The sequence below is a fragment of the Leptodactylus fuscus genome, chromosome 6 (assembly GCF_031893055.1).
Source record: "Leptodactylus fuscus isolate aLepFus1 chromosome 6, aLepFus1.hap2, whole genome shotgun sequence".
Lineage (NCBI taxonomy): Eukaryota > Metazoa > Chordata > Amphibia > Anura > Leptodactylidae > Leptodactylus > Leptodactylus fuscus.
This window is the reverse complement of record NC_134270.1, coordinates 136,593,347-136,614,646: the sequence shown is the minus strand read 5'-3', so window position 1 is coordinate 136,614,646 and position 21,300 is coordinate 136,593,347. Positions and strand designations below refer to the sequence as shown.

Genomic DNA, 21,300 nt, shown 5'->3' with positions numbered 1-21,300 from the left:
ACGCTAAAAACAAGAAGAATCCGGGGATAACAAATGCACTGCTGTGAGTTTAATTCTGTATTGGGTTAATGGAAACGCGTTTTGACACCTGGTTTGGTGTCTTCATCAGACCAGCTGGTTTCCTCAGTGAAGCAAGGTAGAAGAAATCCAGGATACATGTTGCTTCTAGTTTCTAAAAAGCTCCAAAATTCTGGCTCACCATGAGACCAATATTTGGCACAAAAATGTAGTTAAAAATTTGGCGCAAAACAAAAGACAAAAATCTTAACTTTCAGGTTGTAAGGAACAAATATTTGGCATATGGCACACATATCACCATAGACCCTACAATTCTTGGCCTAACATAAGCAAACACAAATGATCCCTCGCTTTTTGAGACAAATATGTGGAGCTCAACAGGAATTTTTAGAACGCAAAGTAAATTGTCGTAAATTCTTTACATCATTTTAAACTTTTTCTACTTTGCACAGGAAACCTGCTCAATATTCGTGCTTTTCTGTTTCATAAATGTGTCGTAAAGTGAGACACTTCTAAACCTCGCCCATTCTGATGAAAATTTTTCAAGTGTCTAGCCGGTCGTATTTTTATTTTCTTTCTGGGGTGCACTGATCAGAAATGTGTTGTAAATACTGTACACTATGAATTATGGCGCAAATGTAGACAGAAAAGTGCCGGATTTGGATTGATAAATGTGTGAACTTCGTGTTAGTGCGTTATTTAATTTTCCTAATGTCTTTACTCATATACTTCATGTTATAATTGTTTTGATATTTGATATTTCAGTATGTCTACCTTGAACCAAACAGAATTCTTTCTTTTGTGCTTTGGAAACCTTCACAGCTTCACTATTGTATTCTTCATTCTTTTCTTGGTCATCTTTCTTTTTACAGTGATGGGAAACCTTCTCATCATCATCCTAGTCTCCACCAATGTCCACCTCCAGTCTCCCATGTATTACTTCCTTTGTCATCTTTCCATTTCTGACCTTGTGATTTCCACAAATGTTGTTCCCAACATGCTCGGTGCCATACTACAAGGAGGGAAAATAATGACCCATCTGGGTTGCTTTACCCAGTTTTACTTCTTCAGTGGTTCAACTATTACGGAATGTTATCTTCTTTCGGTGATGTCATATGATCGATACTTGGCCATCTGCAACCCTTTGAGATACTCTAGTATTATGGACTTTAAACACCAAATCTGTCTTTCAGTATGGCCATGGTTGGTGGGTCTTACTCTTAATCTTTCAGGTGTCTTTCCTATATCAAATTTTAATTTTTGCCATGACAATATCATTGACCATTTCTACTGTGATGTTTTGCCACTTCAGCAACTTTCTTGCTCAGACACTTCTGCTGTAGAACTGGAGGCATTTCTGTTTTCTGTGCCAGTATTTATTCTCCCTTGTACTTTCATCATTGTAACCTATGTGTGTATCTTTCTCACCATATATAAGATACCATCTACAACTGGCAAACAGAAAACATTTTCTACCTGCAGTTCTCATCTTATTGTTGTGGGGACATTTTATGGGACACTCATAGCTAAATACATGATCCCATCCAAAGGAAATTCATTATTCATTAATAAGACTGTTTCCTTACTCCACACTGTATTTACTCCTCTGCTTAACCCTATAATATATAGTCTCAGAAATCAAGACATAAAGAAAACATTTAAAAAAATCCCCAACCAATAAACAGAATTTACTGTGGTATTCCCTCCTCTGCTAAACATGAATGAGATGGGAATACGCAACTTATTCTTCTGACGGCTAAGTGGCAAGTTACAGAAACAGTTAAGCACGACTTTTCTACTTGGCTGTTTTTGTATCTTCCAACCACCTAAGGGAGGCAGAAGCAAAGATAGATTGTACTAATAAAATGATATACTTATATATATTATAGATTTTGTTTTATTACTACAGTATAATTAAACCTGTGTTTTGTGTGTCCAACATTTATTCGGTTCCATTTGGAAGTCAGCTGGATCATTTATCACAGACTGCGGATATCCCAACCGCTGTCCTCCTTGTATAGATTCTTTGATCCGTTTTTCTCTAAGTTGTCTTAACTTATCGATTTCTGCCCGCATTTGAAGATGACCTTTGGAGTTGAATAGGAAGGTCTGACAATTTAACACATTACTAGAGATGAGCGAACAGTAAAATGTTCGAGATTCGATATTCGTTTCGAGTAGCCCCTCAATATTCGACTACTCGAATCGAATATCAAATCCTATTATAGTCTATGGGGGGAAAATGCTCGTGTCAGGGGTAGGCAACGTTCGATGAAATTACACTTACCAAGTCCATGAGTGAGGGTCAGGCTGGATCCTCCGAGAAGTCTTCTCCGTGCAGCGTCCCCGCGGCGTCTTCCAGCTCTGAATTCTCTCTGCCAGGCATCGGGCCTGGACAGAGCTGACTGCGCATGTCTGCACTACAAGCGGGCATGTGCAGTCGGCTCTGCCCAGGCCCGATGCCTGGCAGAGTGAATTCAGAGCCAGAAGACGCCGCGGGGAAGCTGCACGGAGAAGACTTCTAAAGGTAGGAGAAGAACCAGCATTGATTGGCCAACTGTATAGCATTCCACAAATCAATGCTGGTTCAGCATCGAACTTTTCCATTCGAATAGCGAGTGGTACTCAATCGAGTACAAGTATTTTGAATACTGCAGTATTCGATCGAATACCTACTCGATCGAGTACTACTCGCTCATCTCTACACATTACCCTTGTGCTGCTGTGCGGTAGTCAAGAACTATGGTGTTGATTGCTGAGGGTCTTTGGAGTCCAGGGGGCACTTCTTAGGGCCTTTTTCAACTCTGTGGTAGCATCAGCCATCTTCTTCGGAGTGGCCTGGTAAGGGAGTAGCGTACCAGCCAGGGACAGAAATAGACTTGACAGACTGGTTAGAAGGGCCAGCTCTGTCCTGGGGAGCCTCCTGGACCTAGTACAGGTGGTGGGTGACAGAAGGATACTGTCCGTGGTGAGCTCCATGCTGGAGAACAACTCCCATCCCATGCATGAGACCGTGACAGCACTGGGCAGCACTGTCAGTGACCGACTGCTTCACCCCATGTGTTAGAAGGAGCGTTACAAAAGATCCTTCCTCTCAACTGAGGTCAGGCTGTATAATCAACATCAGGCTAAGTGAAGATCACTCCACACAGAGAACTAAATGATCCTGAAATGTTCTTTCTTTTTAGTTGCTATGACTCCTAGTATTTTTTTCTATCTGCTATTCTTAGCTTGAATGTGTTTTTTCTTGTAATATATTACTGTATTATCCATGCTGCTGTAACACACTGGATTTCCCCATGGTGGGACTATTAAAGAATTATCTTATTATGACTCTTCCTAGTATCGTTTAAAGGGATTCTACCACTAAAGCAACTTTTTTTCTAATTACCACGTCGGAATAGCCTTAAGAAAGGCTATTCGTCTCCTACCTTTAGATGTGGTCTCCGTCGCGCCGTTCCTTAGAAATACCGGTACTTACCGGTATGCTAATGAGGTCTCGGCAGCAATGGGGGCGTCCTTCTTCTTCATCTGCCTCCTCCCATTGTCTGCCCTCTTCTTTCTTCGTCTTTCTTAAGGCTATTCCGATGTGGTAATTAGAAAGAAAGTTGCTTTAATGGTAGAATCCCTTTAAGTCTCCTTCAACTGGCCTAAAATGGTGTATATCTGTTCATCTAGATAATAGGTGGATTCTACCAACTTGTTCCAAGTTTGCATACCCATGGGATACAAGAATATTGTGTTGATAATTCTGTTGCTTGTATCCATTGAAACCCAATAAGGTCATACATCTTGCCTAGGATGATTGTTTGCTGCACACTTGTACAAAGTATGGTGGGGTATCATCTCAGGCTTCACATGTTCATGGGCAAGTATGAAGGTCTCGCTAGAGCACAAGTCCCCTCTCCCCCTGAGGGTAGCCACTTCTACGCTTGATGATCACATACTAGATATATATCCTTGGGCAATATGCATGCTTTCCAGAACTGAATTAAGCAATAGAGGTAACTAGACAGTCGCTGGATAGGGGACATCCCCCGTCTTTATATCTCTTTGGGGTCCAGTGTTCTGTGTCAGATTCCCTCTATGAACCATCTGGCACTATCTTGACCATACCCACCTGTTTGGGTAGCAGCAGGGTGTATCAGCTCCAGAATAGCCTGGAAATCCTTTATAGGCTTACCATTGAGCATAAGAAAAGCTCTTGCTCTCCATATCGGATCATAGTCATATTCTATATCAAAGGCATAGTGTACTTACCCTCAGCTATTTTACACCGTTTCAGTGAGTACTTTCAGTTCAGCTTCTTGAGCAGAGACCTGTGGGGGTAATGGTTCTGCTTGTTTTACCTTGTGTTCAGTAACCATGGCATATCTGGTGTAGAATTTACTATCCTTCCCAAATCGAAAGCCATCTACAAAAGAGTCTCAAAATCAGTTAGCAATAGATTAATCATTTATATGACCAAATCCTACAGTTTCTTGCTGCATCAGTTATATACAGTTAATCAGAAAATAGTGTACAGGTTATTTTACTGTTGACCTTGCTTGTCACACCCCCCCCCCCCGAATTTATTGGTAACAGGGTAGAGAGTCGGAGAGTTGTGCAGAGTGTGCGGGTGACATTAAGAGGCATAAGTAAGGCACAGTGTAGTTTAAGTTGTCTAGCCATTGAAATTTACTTAGACTGGACCTGAGACTCTATATGCCATGTATATCATGAGGAGTAAGTACTGTGATAGGGAAGTCTAGTATGATGCCGATACTTTTCTCTAGGGAAAATTGGACCACAGCTACTGCCCTAACACAAGAAGGTCCTCTTCTGGACACTAGTTCTAATCTAGCAGAATAGTAAGCTACTGGTCTTTGATGGTGTCTAGGACTTTGAGTAAGCACTGCTGTTGCATGTCCCAACACTTCTTTACAGTAAAGAGAAAAAGTCTTGTCATGATTAGGAAATCCTAAAGCTTGCGTAAATAAGATTGCCAACTTGATTGAGTGGATGTTTTCCACTGCCTGTTCTAGTTTAGTAATGCAGTCATAAAGAAGTTGCACTAACAGGAAAAACCAGGGAGTGTAGGGAACATAAGGTGTCTTCTGATATTCCTGGTATCAGTAAGACCATCCCATCTGGCTTATACATGTGTGCCTGTAGAGCCTGTAAAACATCTGATCCCAGCAAGTTGACTGAGGCAGACTCACTGACAAGGGACCTAGTGGTAATGGTGCAGGCAGGGGTGACTTTCATTGACATGGTTACAGGATTATCACCAGCTTCCCATCCACCCCAATACAGGAAACAAAATCATAAGTTTTTTCATAGGGGACAACATTGTCAGTGTGCAAAACAGATTTTGCAGCTCCAGTATCCACTACAAATTCACATGTTCTCCCCTCAGTCAATTGTAGAGAGATCATAGGGGCTGGCCTTAGTTTATTAGGTACGTCTACTGGAGTACCAATTTCCTATTGATGGTTATTGTCTGTCCCCTCCTGTCTCTGGGTCTCCCATCTTGAAACTTTTCAGTATCCGGTAAAATGTCTGGATTCAAGACATTTAAACACATGCTATAGGCAATAAACATTCAGATATCTTCAAAGACAATGACATTCCTTCCTGTGTCTAAGCTCAACCCCCACCTCATCCGCATACACAAAGCTGGCTTTTATCTCTCTTCCCTGTGTCATGAAACTAGTTTAGAACCACATGACCTAGCAAGACAAAAAAGAATTCATACACTAAAATTCATAGTTAAGCCATCTTTTAAATTATGAGGTCATTCAGACTATCCTGTACCAGTAAATCTAGTCATCTTGAGCTCCTACACACTCCAAAATTACAAACATTTCAATGACTTTAGTAAATACACAAAATATTTTCAATCAATGAAGCAGGCAGAAGAAATGGGAGCGCTCATGGATCAAAAGTCAATTTATAATGTGGCCATTTGTTCTCCCATTCCATTCACCACACGTCATCTGTTCAACTAGTCAGACATCTACTCAAATCCTAAGAAAATACAGGATTTCTAGCCTATATACATGACTCTATCACATACTTTCTTGCAAATCATAGCATTTATTCAGTCATAATCATAAATTCCTTAAAATGCGCAATATAAACAAAAAGACATTACAAAACAGATATGAGTTACTTCTAATTCACTGAAACAATGGATTTTCTTCTACAAATGTGCACACAAGACTCTAGATTAGGCATTCTATTATTTACAGTGTATTTTGTTCAAGAGGGGGGTGGACACTATTCAGACACACCTCCTTGTACCAAGCTCAACTTCCTCTGAAACTTTCCATCAATTACTAACTTGCTGAAACACTTTGATTTCTGAAAGTCACTCCACTTTTCAACATGTAAATACCAATCTTTTCCCATCCTATCATTATCACCTATCTGATTTGACATTGTCCCTTGCCCAATAGAGAACTCTTTCACTACATCAGCATCCTCATTTTCTCTCATAATCTCTATAGCAGGAATTCCTCTATTCCTTGGATCAGCCTCACACTGCCGTGGCAAATTCTTCTTGATTTGCCTAATCTTCTGTGTCACACCTCAAATGGTACAAGCAATGGTATCAGTATTTCTCGGGCACTCTGCTGTTAATTAAGGCAATGTTTTGCCTTAAACCCTCAAAAGATATCTTTCGGGACCCAAAAAGTGTTAACTATGTACAAGGAAATCATACAGTAGTCCGTGCTACTACTTTCTCCTTTAGGAGATGGCTAATCTTTCCTTAACAACTTTCCACAGGGTCCAACAGATAAACAAACCAAATTGGATGCATGACAAAAACACAGCAGAAAATTTTGACATTAGTTATTCTTCAAACACAGATACTTCCTAAACAGAGTACTTAAAACGATCAGAGGATTTACTTTCCTTACAACTCACCTGGCATCTGGAGAGGCCACACAAGACAAGGAGGAGTGGAAAGTGGAAACAGTAAGAATAAAGCTTCTTACCATGCAGCTGCTTTTGAACCAGCTTCCAACATACCGTTGTCAATTCTGGCTGTTTTGTCCCGATGTGTAGTAATTAACCTCCGGCTCCATGTTGGGCGCCAATTTCTGTTTTGAAATCTGTATTGAAGTCCAAATGAATAAAATTGTTGTATTAGCTAGCTTAGGGCTCGTTCATATCTGCGCCCGATCTTCGTTCATACAAGTTTCCGTTTCCTGCACAAAACAGAGCAGGAGACGGAAAGCTGCAGGACTCTTTCAAACCCATTCATTTGAATGGGTTTGAAAGATGTCCGGCCGTGAGAGCCAGTGTGCGTTTTATGCGCTCTGTCGCAAAACGGTTTTTTTTAAACCGGACACAGAGTCGGACATGCAGTACTTTGTGTCCAGTTTAAAAAAAACCGTTTTGCGGCGGATAGCATAAAACGCTCACCGGCTATCAGGATTTGAATCTGTGACCTGTTGTCTTGCCCGGTGTCTCCTTGTTTCCTGAGCTATCCAGCTTGTTGAATAACGGCCTGTTGGACTTCTGTGTGGAGCCTACTCCTGAGGCTCATCAGCTGCTTCTAATGATTGGAACCCGCCCTGTATTAACCTGATTGGGTTGCCTATATATAGGTGACTCTGACACTTTCTGTTGTGTTGGTATTGTGTTCTGAATATCCAAATACAGCCTGGACACCTAGGAGACCTCTTTGCTAGAGACCTTCTTTCTCGGAACTTTACCTGCTGGCTGCCAGCTCACCGTAGCTCTATACAGCTCCTGAACTTCTACAGACTTATACCTGTTATTTGCTCATCTGATCTTGGACTATTACCTCAGCCCCCCCTGTTGGCTACTCACATGCTGTCTCCAGCCTCCTCTGCATTACCCGATGACTGGACTCCTGACTGGACTCCTGATCCTGTGCCACTAGTATCGTGACACCGGCGCTCACGGCCGGGCCCAGTCTGACACCTTTCCGTCTTCTGCATGCATCCCCGGACCCACCAGGGTCAGTTGTTACTGAATTGAGACTACTACTGGAGGTATTAATCAGGTGACTCTCTACAATGAAGTCCAGATCGCTGTCAAAGGTTAAAGAGTGAAAATCAAGGATAATAATAATAATTAATAATACATTTTATTTATATAGCACCAACATATTTTGCAGCGCTGTACAATTAGTAGGGTTCAAATACAGACAGATACGTAACAAAGAACATTTCACACAATGGGACTGAGGGCCCTGTTTGCAAGAGTTTACAATCTATGAGGTAGAGGGGGTGACACAAGAGGTAGCAGGGACACTACCCCTATGTCAAATTCATTCAGTGGCACACATCCACAAAGTTCCTGTAACATCTCTGCCTGTTCGGGCCTCTGCGCCACCCTCTGCTCGCGTGCTGCGGCGCAGGAGGCGTGTACAGTTTGATAATCTGCTTAAAGTTTTTAGTTGCACTGTGTGAACACGGCTCTAGTCCTTAATTGGATTTGCACCACACCCGTCTTCTGCCAAGGTTGCCTCTGTTCATTAAGTGTTTGATTTTGTCTTGCCTGTGATTGACAGCCTGCCTTCCTATCAGGTTCAGGGCAGGTTCTTCCTCCCCTATTTAGTCTTGGCTCACAGTCACACTGGTGCCGGTTATTGCCTCTAGCTTTCTGGTTTTTCTTGCTGTTATATTACTTGTACTCTAATCCTTGACCTCTGGCTTCCCTACTGACAATTCTTTTGGACTCCGTTTTGGCACTGCATCGCTCTCCTGTTACCGAACCCCGGCTAGCTGACCTCCCTTTGTTGTTGTTCATCTTGTCTGCATTTTGTGTTTCACGTATTCAGGGAGGGATTGTCTTCCTGGTTGTCGCCTATTACCTAGAATAGGGTCTGGCAATAGGAAGGGAAAGCGGGGGGCTTCAGTTTAGGGCTCACTGTCTCTTGTGCCCCTCCCTCCAGGGTTCACCAGCAGCTTCTAGGGAATTATCGTCTGCCATTCCCTAACACAGTGATTTTCAACCAGTGTGCCGCGGCACACTAGTGTGCCGTGACACATGGTCGGGTGTGCCGCGGGGAAAGTTCCCCAGACGCATGCCAAGATTGGCACGGGAGACCTATTTTGCTGGCACAGCAGCCAGTGCCCTTGTAAATGTAGACGGAGCGTCCCTTCACTGCTCTGCTAGCTAGAGCTGAGGTGTAGGACACGCCCCCTTCTCTTCCTGCCCACCAATCAGAGGTGAGCCTCTCACTGCACAGGATCAGGGCTCCCTGGACCTGCTGCTACACGTGAGGAGGAGCTCCTGCCGTCTGCAGCCCTGTATAGGAGAGGAGAGGAAGCTGAACAAAGTGAAAGTAAAAGAAAACACCAGGTTAGTAACTATTCTTATTACTGTCAGGCATTTGGGGTTATTACTTTAGTTTTAGTAACTCCATGTGCCTCACATTAATAGCAATTAACCCCATCATGTCCCTCATATTAACTCCTGTGTGGCTCACATAAGAGTTAATAACGTGTGACATATGGGGGTACTATATAATGAAGATATTTACTTAATTATCACCTCCATATGTCTCACATATCAGTGTCCCTTATGTAAAGCACACAGGGGGTTAATGTGAGGGACATGATGGGGTTCACTGCTATTAATATGAGGCATATTGAGTTGTAACCTGTAATATACATGACCAGACTTTTTATACACAACTGTGGATTAAGTACAGACCTATACATTTCTAAGGACCCATATATACAGTCATTCTTTTTGTGGCTGTGTATCTGGGCCAAGTTGAAGAGCTGAAAACTATGGAGCAGGTCCTATATGTGTCCTATACATCCCCTATATCTGTCCTATACATCCCCTATATCTGTCCTATACGTACCCTATATCTGTCCTATACCTACCCTATATGTGTCCTATATATACCCTATATCTGTCCTATACCTACCCTATATCTGTCCTATACATCCCCTATATGTGTCCTATACATCCCCTATATCTGTCCTATACCTACCCTATATGTGTCCTATACCTACCCTATATCTGTCCTATACATCCCCTATATGTGTCCTATACATCCCCTATATCTGTCCTATACATCCCCTATATGTGTCCTATACCTACCCTATATGTGTCCTATACCTACCCTATATGTGTCCTATACCTACCCTATATCTGTCCTATACCTACCCTATATCTGTCCTATACGTACCCTATATCTGTCCTATACGTACCCTATATCTGTCCTATACGTACCCTATATCTGTCCTATACCTACCCTATATCTGTCCTATACCTACCCTATATGTGTCCTATATATACCCTATATCTGTCCTATACCTACCCTATATCTGTCTGCATTTGTGGCCCTGTCAATTAATTTTTAATGTTTATATCAGTGAAAACCACATGCGTGCCACTTGTATGCAGGAGGCGTAAGGCTGAGGCCCCACGTTGCATAAACGCAGCGTTTTTGTTGCAGATTTTGCGGCAGTTTATTTCAACCAAAGAATCAACCATTTAGAATCTATATTATTAACTATATGTATAATATGTACTGTTTTAGTGTCATTTTGTGCCATTTTGGTTGGTGGTGTGCCCCGGGATTTTTTAAGTGTAAAAAGTGTGCCGTGGCTCAAAAAAGGTTGAAAATCACTGCCCTAACAGTTCCAGGTCCCATTGCTGAAGAAAATTTTCTTTCACCTGTTACCCTCCTAATAGAAATATTTAGATTTTTTTTTAAAGAAATACGTATACCCCAAGCTGTTATGTTCACAAGCAGCAGATGTGTACTGCTACTCTGTTCACTTCAATGAAGCAAAGTTGCACTACCACATGCAACTTATGGACAAATCTGGAGCTGTTTCAAAAAGAAAACAGCCAAAATTCTTCTAATGCTAGACAAGCCCTTTAAATATTGCCCATTCCAATTAATGGCTGACAGTATCATGCATGAATGAGCCAGGTCTGCCAATGCAAAGCTCTGTGCTTTGGCATGTAGAGGAGGATCCCTTGTCCATGAAGTCCATATATCCTTATAAAAGTTTTGTCCATCACAAGACAATCATTTTATGGGCATCGCTGCCATTTTTAGCAGCTTGCTATAAATCCAATAGGAGTTACAATGGCAGTCATGTCTTGATGTTTTTCTCTGACTTTGTAAAGATACTTTATTCCGTTAGTAATTGGATAATTACTGCATAACACATTTGAGAATAAACAATTTCTTTTGTTCAGCAAGGAATTATGTTGGGAATATAATAATTAATCCACAGATATTAACCACAGTATTTATAAGTCAAAAAAATACAACAGTTCATATATGAAGTTGAAAGCTTTATTTTTTCTACTAACTTGATGTCACCCTATCTATTCTACCTGAACCTGCTCTTACAGTGTAAGTATATATTTTATATTTTTACAGCGCAGGAGCTGTGTCTGCTATGAATGTATACTTTTTGGTTTCTTATTGTACTCTGTCTGAACACAGCTCTAGCCTATCTCTTCCACTGTTTAATTCCCTCTGCTCCAGAAACAGTTAACCTCAGCCTTGCTTATGTGATTGACATCCTTTCTTTCCAAAGAAGCCTGGGGTGAAATCATGACATCATATATATAGTTTTCTAACCCACACTTGAGGGCTTGCTATTAGTCTCTCTTGAGCATGCTACCATTTTCTGCTGTATCTCTGATCTTGCTTTTCTTGACCTCTGGTTTTTGCAGACCTGTCTGTTCTTCTTTGTTTGTCTTGTCTGAGTTTGTGTTTTCACTTGTGATATAGGAAGGGATTGCCTCTAAGTTGTCCTCTCCTTCTTAGGGTAGCAGAGGCAAGCAGGTAGGGACTTCTGGGTGGGTCTAGTATTAGAGCTCACTGTCTTTGTCTTCCTTTCCTTTTAGTTTCAGAATTCTCACAATAGCCATAAGCCATAGGATTCGTAAGACTTGACATAATGTTTTCCCACAGAGATATAATTGCTACTATAGAATTACTCAATGTACGCAGCAGTAACCTTGAATGTATTGTAAGAAATAGCTTTTCAATAATGTTTTCCATAAACTGCATGTGTTTTTATGCCTTCTCTCTACATAGAATGTGACATTGGTGGTCTGACTCTGAATACAATCCTTTTATCTACAATGAACCAATCAAGAATTACAGAATTCACTCTGTTGGGTTTTGGAAACCTTCAAAGCTTCAGTATTGTAGTCTTTATTATTTTCTTGTTCATCTTTCTTCTTATGGTTATGGGAAACCTTCTTATCATCATCCTTGTTTCCACCAATGTCCGTCTCCAGTCCCCCATGTATTACTTCCTTTGTCATCTCTCCTTTTCCGACCTTGTGATTTCCACAAATATCATTCCCAACATGCTCGGGGCCATTCTGTTTGGAGGGAAAAAAATGACTCTCAGTGGTTGCATTACCCAGTTATACTTCTTCAGTGGGTCAACCTTTGCAGAATGTTTTATTCTTTCCTTGATGTCCTATGATCGATACTTGGCCATCTGCAACCCTCTAAGATATTCTAGTATCATGGACTTAAATTGCCAGATTTTTCTTTCTATATGGCCATGGTTACTGGGTCTAACTGTTAATCTTACCGGACTCCTACCAGTATTAAACTTTAATTTTTGCCATGACAATATCATTGACCATTTCTACTGTGATCTTTTTCCTCTTCAGAAGCTTTCTTGCTCAGACACTTCTCTTCTAGACCTCAAAGTCTTTATATTCTCTCTGCCACTCTTTATCCTTCCATGTAGTTTTATCGTTGTAACCTATGTGTGTATATTCCTCACCATAGCCAAGATACCGTCTACAACTGGCAAACAGAAAACCTTTTCTACCTGCAGTTCTCATCTTACTGTTGTGGGGACATTTTATGGGACACTCATAGCGAAATACATGATCCCATCTGTAGGACATTCCTTAATTGTTAATAAAATTGTCTCCCTATTACATACTTTATTTCCTCCCCTATTTAACCCTATAATATATAGCCTTAGAAACCAGGACATAAAGACGGCATTTAGAAAAATGTTTGCTCAATAGCATATTTTATTTTATACATTAAAGTCTTAGAAACTTGGTCTAGTTGGGGAATAAGGACACAGCATTGTTTTTCACTTATGTATTTTATAATTTTCTTTTTATTTTCCTTTCAATGAAACCATCTGAGCACTTTGCAGAATGAATAGTGCTTTCAATGGCACCATTTTGGTGTAGTGAACCTTCCATATCAGAACAGCCAAGAGGGTCTAAATTCAGTATACTACGATTGCTATGATACTATTCCAAATTATTACTATTTCTAGTGTACTAGTTCATGTGATCATTAACCATATATATGTTGATTTGAATTTACATTTTGCAGTAACTGCAAAAAGGTTGTTTTCTTTTTTTGTTGAAGTGTGGAAGTTTAAATGTCTTCTCTTACATTAGAATGTACAACATATCCATGATCTACAATAAAGAAATCAAGATGTATATAATTCATTCTGTTGGGTTTAAGAACTTTTACTTTATTCTTCATTCCTTTTATTTTAGTACTTTTTTAATCTATGGGTCATAACAATGCTTTAATAAAGATTCCCTGTTGTCCCACCAGTGGCACAATACGGGGTATTTCTGCCCATGTGTGCTGGTAGGACAGGCGGAATCCTTAATCAGCCAAATTAACATAATACATGGCTACAGCCCTATAAGAGGGCACAGGAACCTCTCAAGTGTTTTTTTTTCTGTCCTGTGTGACTATGGACAGGTAGGGAGGACCTTGTGTCCTCTTAGGAGTCTCAGGCCAGGGACTTACCTGGGTCCAGGGTCCCCATCTTCTCTTTCTGTCTTCATCTGAAGATTCTTCTTGGCTACCTGCAGGAAGACGGTATGTCTTATTTTGTAGTCTTAGAATCCCCCCCCCCCATCCTCTCTCTCCTAGCATTGCTGTATGTCAGGAGTCTTGTGGCCGGCTTCTCCCAGCGTCTGCAGCACGCAGCGCCGGACAGGCTGTGCTCTGAAACCTTAGTTTCGGTTTGTTGTTGAGGGAGGGACGGGATTGTTGGTTGCACCGCTTACTTATGGTTTGCGGTAGCGGCTGGAAAATCTCCGTTTGGAAACCTGCGGCTGCTGTTGGGGCTTGATTGGGGGGGGGAGACACTCTATCTGCAGGACGGCCTGGCCGGACATCAGCCGCCATGTATGCAGTTTTCATGATGCAGGTTATTAAGCCCCGCCCCCTACGGTCCGGTCTCCATTTAGGTGGGCCTTTGCCAGTGCTCTTTGCCTTCCTGGATCTCTGGTGGGGCTCCCTAATTTACCTAGGTGTCTACTGTCTCGTGTTGCTGTTGCACTTGGACTATTGCATTTACTGCAGCTTTTTCCTGCATCTACTGCGACTCCGCATTTACATGAACCACCTTGCGCAGGGCCCATTCCGGTAAGACTTTTTCATTAAAAAAAAAAAAAAAGTCTTGTTCTCCTTAACCCAGTGCTTGTTTATATTTGTATAGCTGACATTATGTTATATTATCTTCTACAATCCCTCCGGGGATCAGAGGGGGAGGAAGAGTTCCTCTAAAAGGAGACACTTAACCTTTGCAGGCTGTGATATCCCGCTTCCGGATGGTAGGCACTATTTAAAAGAAAAAAAAAACAAAAAACTATTTTTTCCCTGATGGGATTAATCTTATGCCTCCAGGATATGGTTGGACGCAATGTGGCTCTTGCCGTGGTCCTCCCTCTGATGAGCGACCCACGAATGATGTCGTGGCTTGGGTTAAGGAGTTTATGGTGAGTACGCACCCAGATTTTCTGTGGAAGCAAAGGAAAGTCTTCTTCACACTGGTAAGCATCTCCTTCTTAAATTTTAGGATGATTCGCTAAAGGACATCCATAGCTCCCTGGCTCAGCTCTCAAAAAGACAGCCATTTCTCTACTCTCCTCAGGGGAAAAACAGTCAAGGTCCAGTCAGACAACATGATCATGGTGATTTACATCAACAAGCAAGGAGGTACCAGGTCTTCAGCCCTGCTAAGAGAGGCAAATCTGATTTTTACATGGGCAGAAAATAACCTGTCCCACTTATCCGCTGTTCACATCAAGGGCTCCCTGAACATAGTAGCGGATCAGTTGAATCGGGGTATTACCGTATCAGGAGAAAGGTCTCTCCATCCAGACGTATTTCAACAGATCTTCCGAAAATGGGGTCTCCTGGAGGTTGATCTTATGGCAACCCGACTCAACGCCAAGGTAGAAACCTTCTGCTCACTGTACCAGGAGGATAACCCCTTGGCAGTGGATGCCCTGTCCATCCCATGGAGGTTCAGGCTGGTCTACATCTTCTCTCCAGTTCCCATCATACAAAGGGTATTGATGAAGTTCAGACAGGACCAAGTCTTGGGAATTGCCATAATCCCCTTCTGGCCAAAAAGGACTTGGTTTGCCGAAATCATGAGGCTGAGTAAAGGGACATACTGGAGGCTTCCCCACCTCCCAGAGCTGGTAACCCAAGGAGAGCTGAGCTGCCAGGATCTGAGGAGACTCAACCTGATGGCCTGGAGGTTGAACAGTCCCTATTGAGGAATAGTGGACTGTCAAGAGCTGTCCTGAAGACTCTTTCTTGTTCCCGTACAGAATCTACCAACAAGAATTACCACAGAATCGGTAACATCTTTAATTCCTGGTGCTGGGAACATGATGTAGACACCTCCAATCCCCCATTAGTGGCGATCCTGATTTTCGTCAGGACGGACTCGACAAAGGGCTCTCTGTCTCCACCCTCAAGCTGCATGTAGCTGCTTTGTCCGCCTATCTGGGGAGGCATTTGTCTCAAGAGCCTTTAGTGAGCACCTTTATAAAAGGGGCAACTAGGCTGAAACCAGCAGGTGCTGCTCCTGTCCACCAGTGGGACCTTGGTACGGTCCTATCGGCATTTTGTGATTCACCATTCGAGCCTCTAGAGGAAGTGGATTTAAAATTCCTTACCTGCAAAATGGTATTCCTTCTGGCAATTACATTTGCCAAGAGAACAGGGGAGTTGCAGGCACTCTCCTCTGAAGACCCATATATTTTGTTCTTTGAGGATAGAGTCCAACTCCGGTTTTTACCAGGTTTCCGACCTAAGGTGCCTTCACTCTCAGATATTGGGCAACTGATTTCATTGCCTGTCTTTAATACCTCTCCTTCCTCTCCAGAGGAATTCAGGTTACACACATTGGATATGGTCCGATGTCTCAAGATATATCTGAGCGGTAGTAATGAGTTTAGAAGATCTGAAAATCCACTGATAAACTTTATTAGTCAACATAAAGGTTATCAGAGCCTCACAACTATCCATATCCCAGTGGGTGAAGGAAACAATCAAGTTGGCTTTTTCAGCGCAGGGTTTACCACCTCCTGCTTTCCTCTCAGCGCTCTCCATAAGGTCAATATCTACCTCCTGAGCGGAGAAGAAAGCGTTGCCGCTGGACCAGATGTGTGCTGCAGCCTCCTGGTCATCGGAGTCTACATTCATCAAACACTACAGAGTGCGCACTTGTGCCACAGAAGCCACTGCTTTTGGGCGAACTGTGTTAGCCTCAGCGGAGTGAGAGTCCCTCCCTAGGGGGATTGCTTGCTATCTCCCCATATTGTGCCGCTGGTGGGATGACAGGAAATGGATGATTATGAAGATAATCTGTTTTCCTTTAGTCCCAACAGCGGCACAAGGCTGCCCTCCCTATATTGTATTATGGTTGTTGAATCATTGTATCTGTGATTATTACTCTAGTATTTGCACGTGGTGGGGAGTCCCTGTGCCCTCTTATAGTGTTGCAGCCATGTATTATGTTAATTTGGCTGATGAAAAATTCCGCCTGTCCTACCAGCACACAGGGGCAGAAATATTCTGTGTTGTGCTGTTGTTGGGACTAAGGGAAAACAGATTATCCTCATAATCATCCATTATATCATTGTTACAATAAAGTTTATCTTGTATGAAAAGCGATACGAATTAAATAATATCCCCACCAATCTCACCCTTATCAGTACTGCACCAAAACCAGTGGAGTGGTATCTATTGAAGGCTGAAAAAAACATGGAGATGACATATCCAAGGAAAGGCCCACATTCTCAGATACATGGTGATCAAAAGCAAGGAGAGCTTTCCTAGAGAGATAATAAGATAAGATCTTTTAATAGTCCCACCATGAGGAAATTCAGTGTGTTACAGCAGCATAGATAATATAATATACAAATACAAAAGCTCCAAGGTAGAGGTATTGCAGAGATATTAGGTACAGATAAAAAAGGTAAAAGCACAAAAAAGGTAGTAGAAGGGATATCACAACTTAAAGATCTTTCAATTCTCTGTATGAAATGATCTCCACTTAGCTTGGTGTTGGTTGTACAGCCTAACTGCAGTGGGAAGAAAAGAATTCTGTTAGCGCTCCTTCTCACAATTAGGATGAACAGTTGGTCACTGACAGTACTGTCCAGTGCTATCATGGTCTCATACATGGAATAGGAGTTATTTTCCAGCATGGAACTCGCCACGGACTGTATCCTTCTGTCGCCCACCACCTGTACTGGGTCCAGGGGCTCCCAGGACAGAGCTGGCCCTTGTTGTCGATCCTATTCTTATCCCTAGTTGATATGCTCCTCCCCCATCAGGCCATTCCAAAGAAGATGACTGATGCTACTACAGAGTTGAAAAAGGCCCTAAGAACTACCTCCTGGACTACAAAGGCCCTCAGCCTCCTAAGCAGTTAGAGCCTACTGTTGCGCTTTCTGTACAGAGCATTCATGTGATCAGCCCAGTCCAGCTTATTATTGAGGAGTACACCCAGGTACTTATAGCTGTTGACTATTGGCAGATAGGTATCCTCCATCAAGGTTGAGCACATGCTATTAGTTAGCAAAATGCTGCTGAATCCATTAACTGGTATGGCAGTGAGTCCAGCAGCTTGGAGAGTTGTGGGTTATGTTTCCTGGACAGTCATTCCCTTATGGATGACTGATGTTGGAAAAGGAGGAGGAGAAACAATTGGTGATGATGATGATAATGATGACCATGTAATAGGTGTAGAAGATCATAGGAAGGAGTAGAATAGTCTTGCTCACTTTCCCTGTCAGTGCCACTGCCAAGTAATTTTTCCAATTAAGTTGATGATACCTTGTCTTGTGAGTAGGTAGAGATGTTGTGTCTGCACGATCATAACTAAGTTTCTGCTGGCAGATCTTGCACATTGCCATAGATTTATTGTTTGACAATGTACTCAAAAATATCCACATCAGATATAACCATGTGAAGTTGCTGTTGTCAGCATAGGCAGCAGCATAAACATGTCTGCCATTACCAGGATCCACATCCTGTGAGTTTCACCTAGGTCTACCATGGGCAGGCTTTTTGGATGTTGGGCCTGCACATTGCCTGAAATCATTAACATCACGAACTGCAACCACCATCTTCATCTGATGTCACCTTGTCACTCTGACAGGGTTGCCAGGTCCTATCCACAAAAGAATCAGCATCAGCAATCTCATTGTCTTGCTCACTTTTTTATTACCATGTCCATAAGATTACTGCACACCCACATAATGACCTCCAGATTTCCCCTTAGCTCTCCTACAAGAATGACTAACAGTAGTACAGTCCTATGAAAAAGTTTGGGCACCCCTATTAATCTTAATCATTTTTAGTTCTAAATATTTTGGTGTTTGCAGCAGCCATTTCAGTTTGATATATCTAATAACTGATGGACACAGTAATATTTCAGGATTGAAATGAGGTTTATTGTACTAACAGAAAATGCGCAATATGCATTAAACCAAAATTTGACCGGTGCAAAAATATGGGCACCTCAACAGAAAAGTGACATTAATATTTAGTACATCCTCCTTTTGCAAAGATAACAGCCTCTAGTCGCTTCCTGTAGCTTTTAATCAGTTCCTGGATCCTGGATAAAGGTATTTTGGACCATTTCTTTCTACAAAACAATTCAAGTTCAGTTAAGTTTGATGGTCGCCGAACATGGACAGCCCGCTCTCAAATGATCTGAAAACAAAGATTGTTCAACATAGTTGTTCAGGGGAAGGATACAAAACGTTGTCTCAGAGATTTAACCTGTCAGTTTCCACTGTGAGGAACATAGTAAGGAAATGGAAGACCACAGGGACAGTTCTTGTTAAGCCCAGAAGTGGCAGGCCAAGAAAAATATCAGAAAGGCAGAGAAGAAGAATGGTGAGAACAGTCAAGGACAATCCACAGACCACCTCCAAAGAGCTGCAGCATCATCTTGCTGCAGATGGTGTCACTGTGCATCGGTCAACTATACAGCGCACTTTGCACAAATAGAAGCTGTATGGGAGAGTGATGAGAAAGAAGCCGTTTCTGCACGTACGCCACAAATAGAGTTGCCTGAGGTATGAAAAAGCACATTTGGACAAGGCAACTTCATTTTGGAAACAAAAATTGAGTTGTTTGGTTATAAAAAAAAGGCGTTATGCATGACGTCCAAAAAGAAACAGCATTCCAAGAAAAACACATGCTACCCACTGTAAAATTTGGTGGAGGTTCCATCATGCTTTGGGGCTGTGTGGCCAATGCCGGCATCGGGAATCTTGTTAAAGTTGAGAGTCGCATGGATTCCACTCAGTATCAGCAGATTCTTGAGAATAATGTTCAAGAATCAGTGACGAAGTTGAAGTTACGCCGGGGATGGATATTTCAGCAAGACAATGATCCAAAACACCGCTCCAAATCCTCAGGCATTCATGCAGAGGAACAATTACAATGTTCTGGAATGGCCATCCCAGTCCCCAGACCTGAATATCATTGAACATCTGTGGGATGATTTGAAGCGGGCTGTCCATGCTCGGCGACCATCAAACTTAACTGAACTTGAATTGTTTGTCCAAAATACCTTTATCCAGGATCCAGGAACTGATTAAAAGCTACAGGAAGCGACTAGAGGCTGTTATCTTTGCAAAAGGAGGATCTACTAAATATTAATGTCACTTTTCTGTTGAGGTGCCCATACTTTTGCACCGGTCAAATTTTGGTTTAATGCATATTGCACATTTTCTGTTAGTACAATAAACCTCATTTCAATCCTGAAATATTACTGTGTCCATCAGTTATTAGATATATCAAACTGAAATGGCTGTTGCAAATACCAAAATATTTAGAACTAAAAATGATTAAGATTAATAGGGGTGCCCAAACTTTTTCATAGGACTGTAGTACCATACCTCCTGCAACTACAACCTTCACCATCAACAGTCATGTCTTCCTCTTTTGCTTGCACAAAATGCTGACTGTTTTCATCCAGCTCATCAAAAAGTAGAGAAAGATTGCTTTAATTATGAGAAATAGATTTCTCAGCAAGTGCCACATGACTACCAGGGATTTGTGTCAGTGAGGATGATGGAGACATAGTTGACATTCTAGAAAGGTTATGTAAAAGGAGGAGGAATACTCAGAAGCCTGACTCAAGATCATATCACTCTCGGATGCGTATCTGTTCTTTTTGTTTTTTTTTCACAAGAAAATTAGCAAAGCACTAAAAGGTATTAGTGATTGCTAGACTTGCATCCTTCAGCTTGTTTTTATTTTGCCATTACAATGGTGGCAGTTTATTTGTATATTGGGCAACCAAAAAAAAAAAAATGCTAGCTGGCTCCATCACAGTTTATTGGGTGAGCAACAAAAAAAACAAACCTTGAACAATGGAGTTTTTTAGATTAGAGCAGGCTGTAAGACAGGAACTTTTTTTGAGAGTAGCAGGCTCTGCCACCTTGTTCATTGAATGAGAAAAAACCCATAAATAATAAAGATTTTTTTCATATAAGGGTGCATTCACACTGAGTAAACGCTAGCTTATTTTGTAGAGTAAAATTACACTTGTAAATTTTGCTATCCCATTGACTTCAATGATATTTTTTTACAAGTGTAAAAATACGCCTGTAAAAAATACGCCTGTAAAAAATACGCCTGTAAAAAATACGCCTGTAAAATGTCATTGAAGTCAATGGAATAGCAAAATTTACAAGTGTAATTTTACTCTACAAAATAAGCTAGCGTTTACTCAGTGTGAATGCACCCTTAGTGCAGTTTCACACAGTGCGGATATTCCCCCTCACCCCTAGCTATGATTTCTATCAGTAATCTGCCTTTAATTAATTCAATGTGAATAAACGGCGTTGTAATTTTCCTACTCCTAAGATTTTTTACCATTACAATTTGCAAGCTTTGCATCACTCAGTGCTCTGCATCATGCAATGAGATGAATAACACATCCACCATCATAGGATCAAAGCAAAGCAGGATATGAAGGCAGGATAGGTTGGGAATAT

General features: G+C 41.7%; 2 protein-coding genes across 2 annotated transcripts; both read left to right on the top strand.

Annotated features, from left to right (window-relative positions):
* Positions 1-784: 784 nt before the first annotated feature.
* On the top strand, positions 785-1,699 carry LOC142209714 (olfactory receptor 5AS1-like). Its single transcript, XM_075278758.1, has one exon. It carries the CDS (start codon positions 785-787, stop codon positions 1,697-1,699), a length of 915 nt encoding a protein of 304 aa, XP_075134859.1.
* A 10,406-nt stretch (positions 1,700-12,105) lies between these two features.
* Positions 12,106-13,023, top strand: LOC142209713 (olfactory receptor 11L1-like). The gene has a single exon (XM_075278756.1). It carries the CDS (start codon positions 12,109-12,111, stop codon positions 13,021-13,023), a length of 915 nt encoding a protein of 304 aa, XP_075134857.1. The 5' UTR covers positions 12,106-12,108.
* Positions 13,024-21,300: the final 8,277 nt, after the last annotated feature.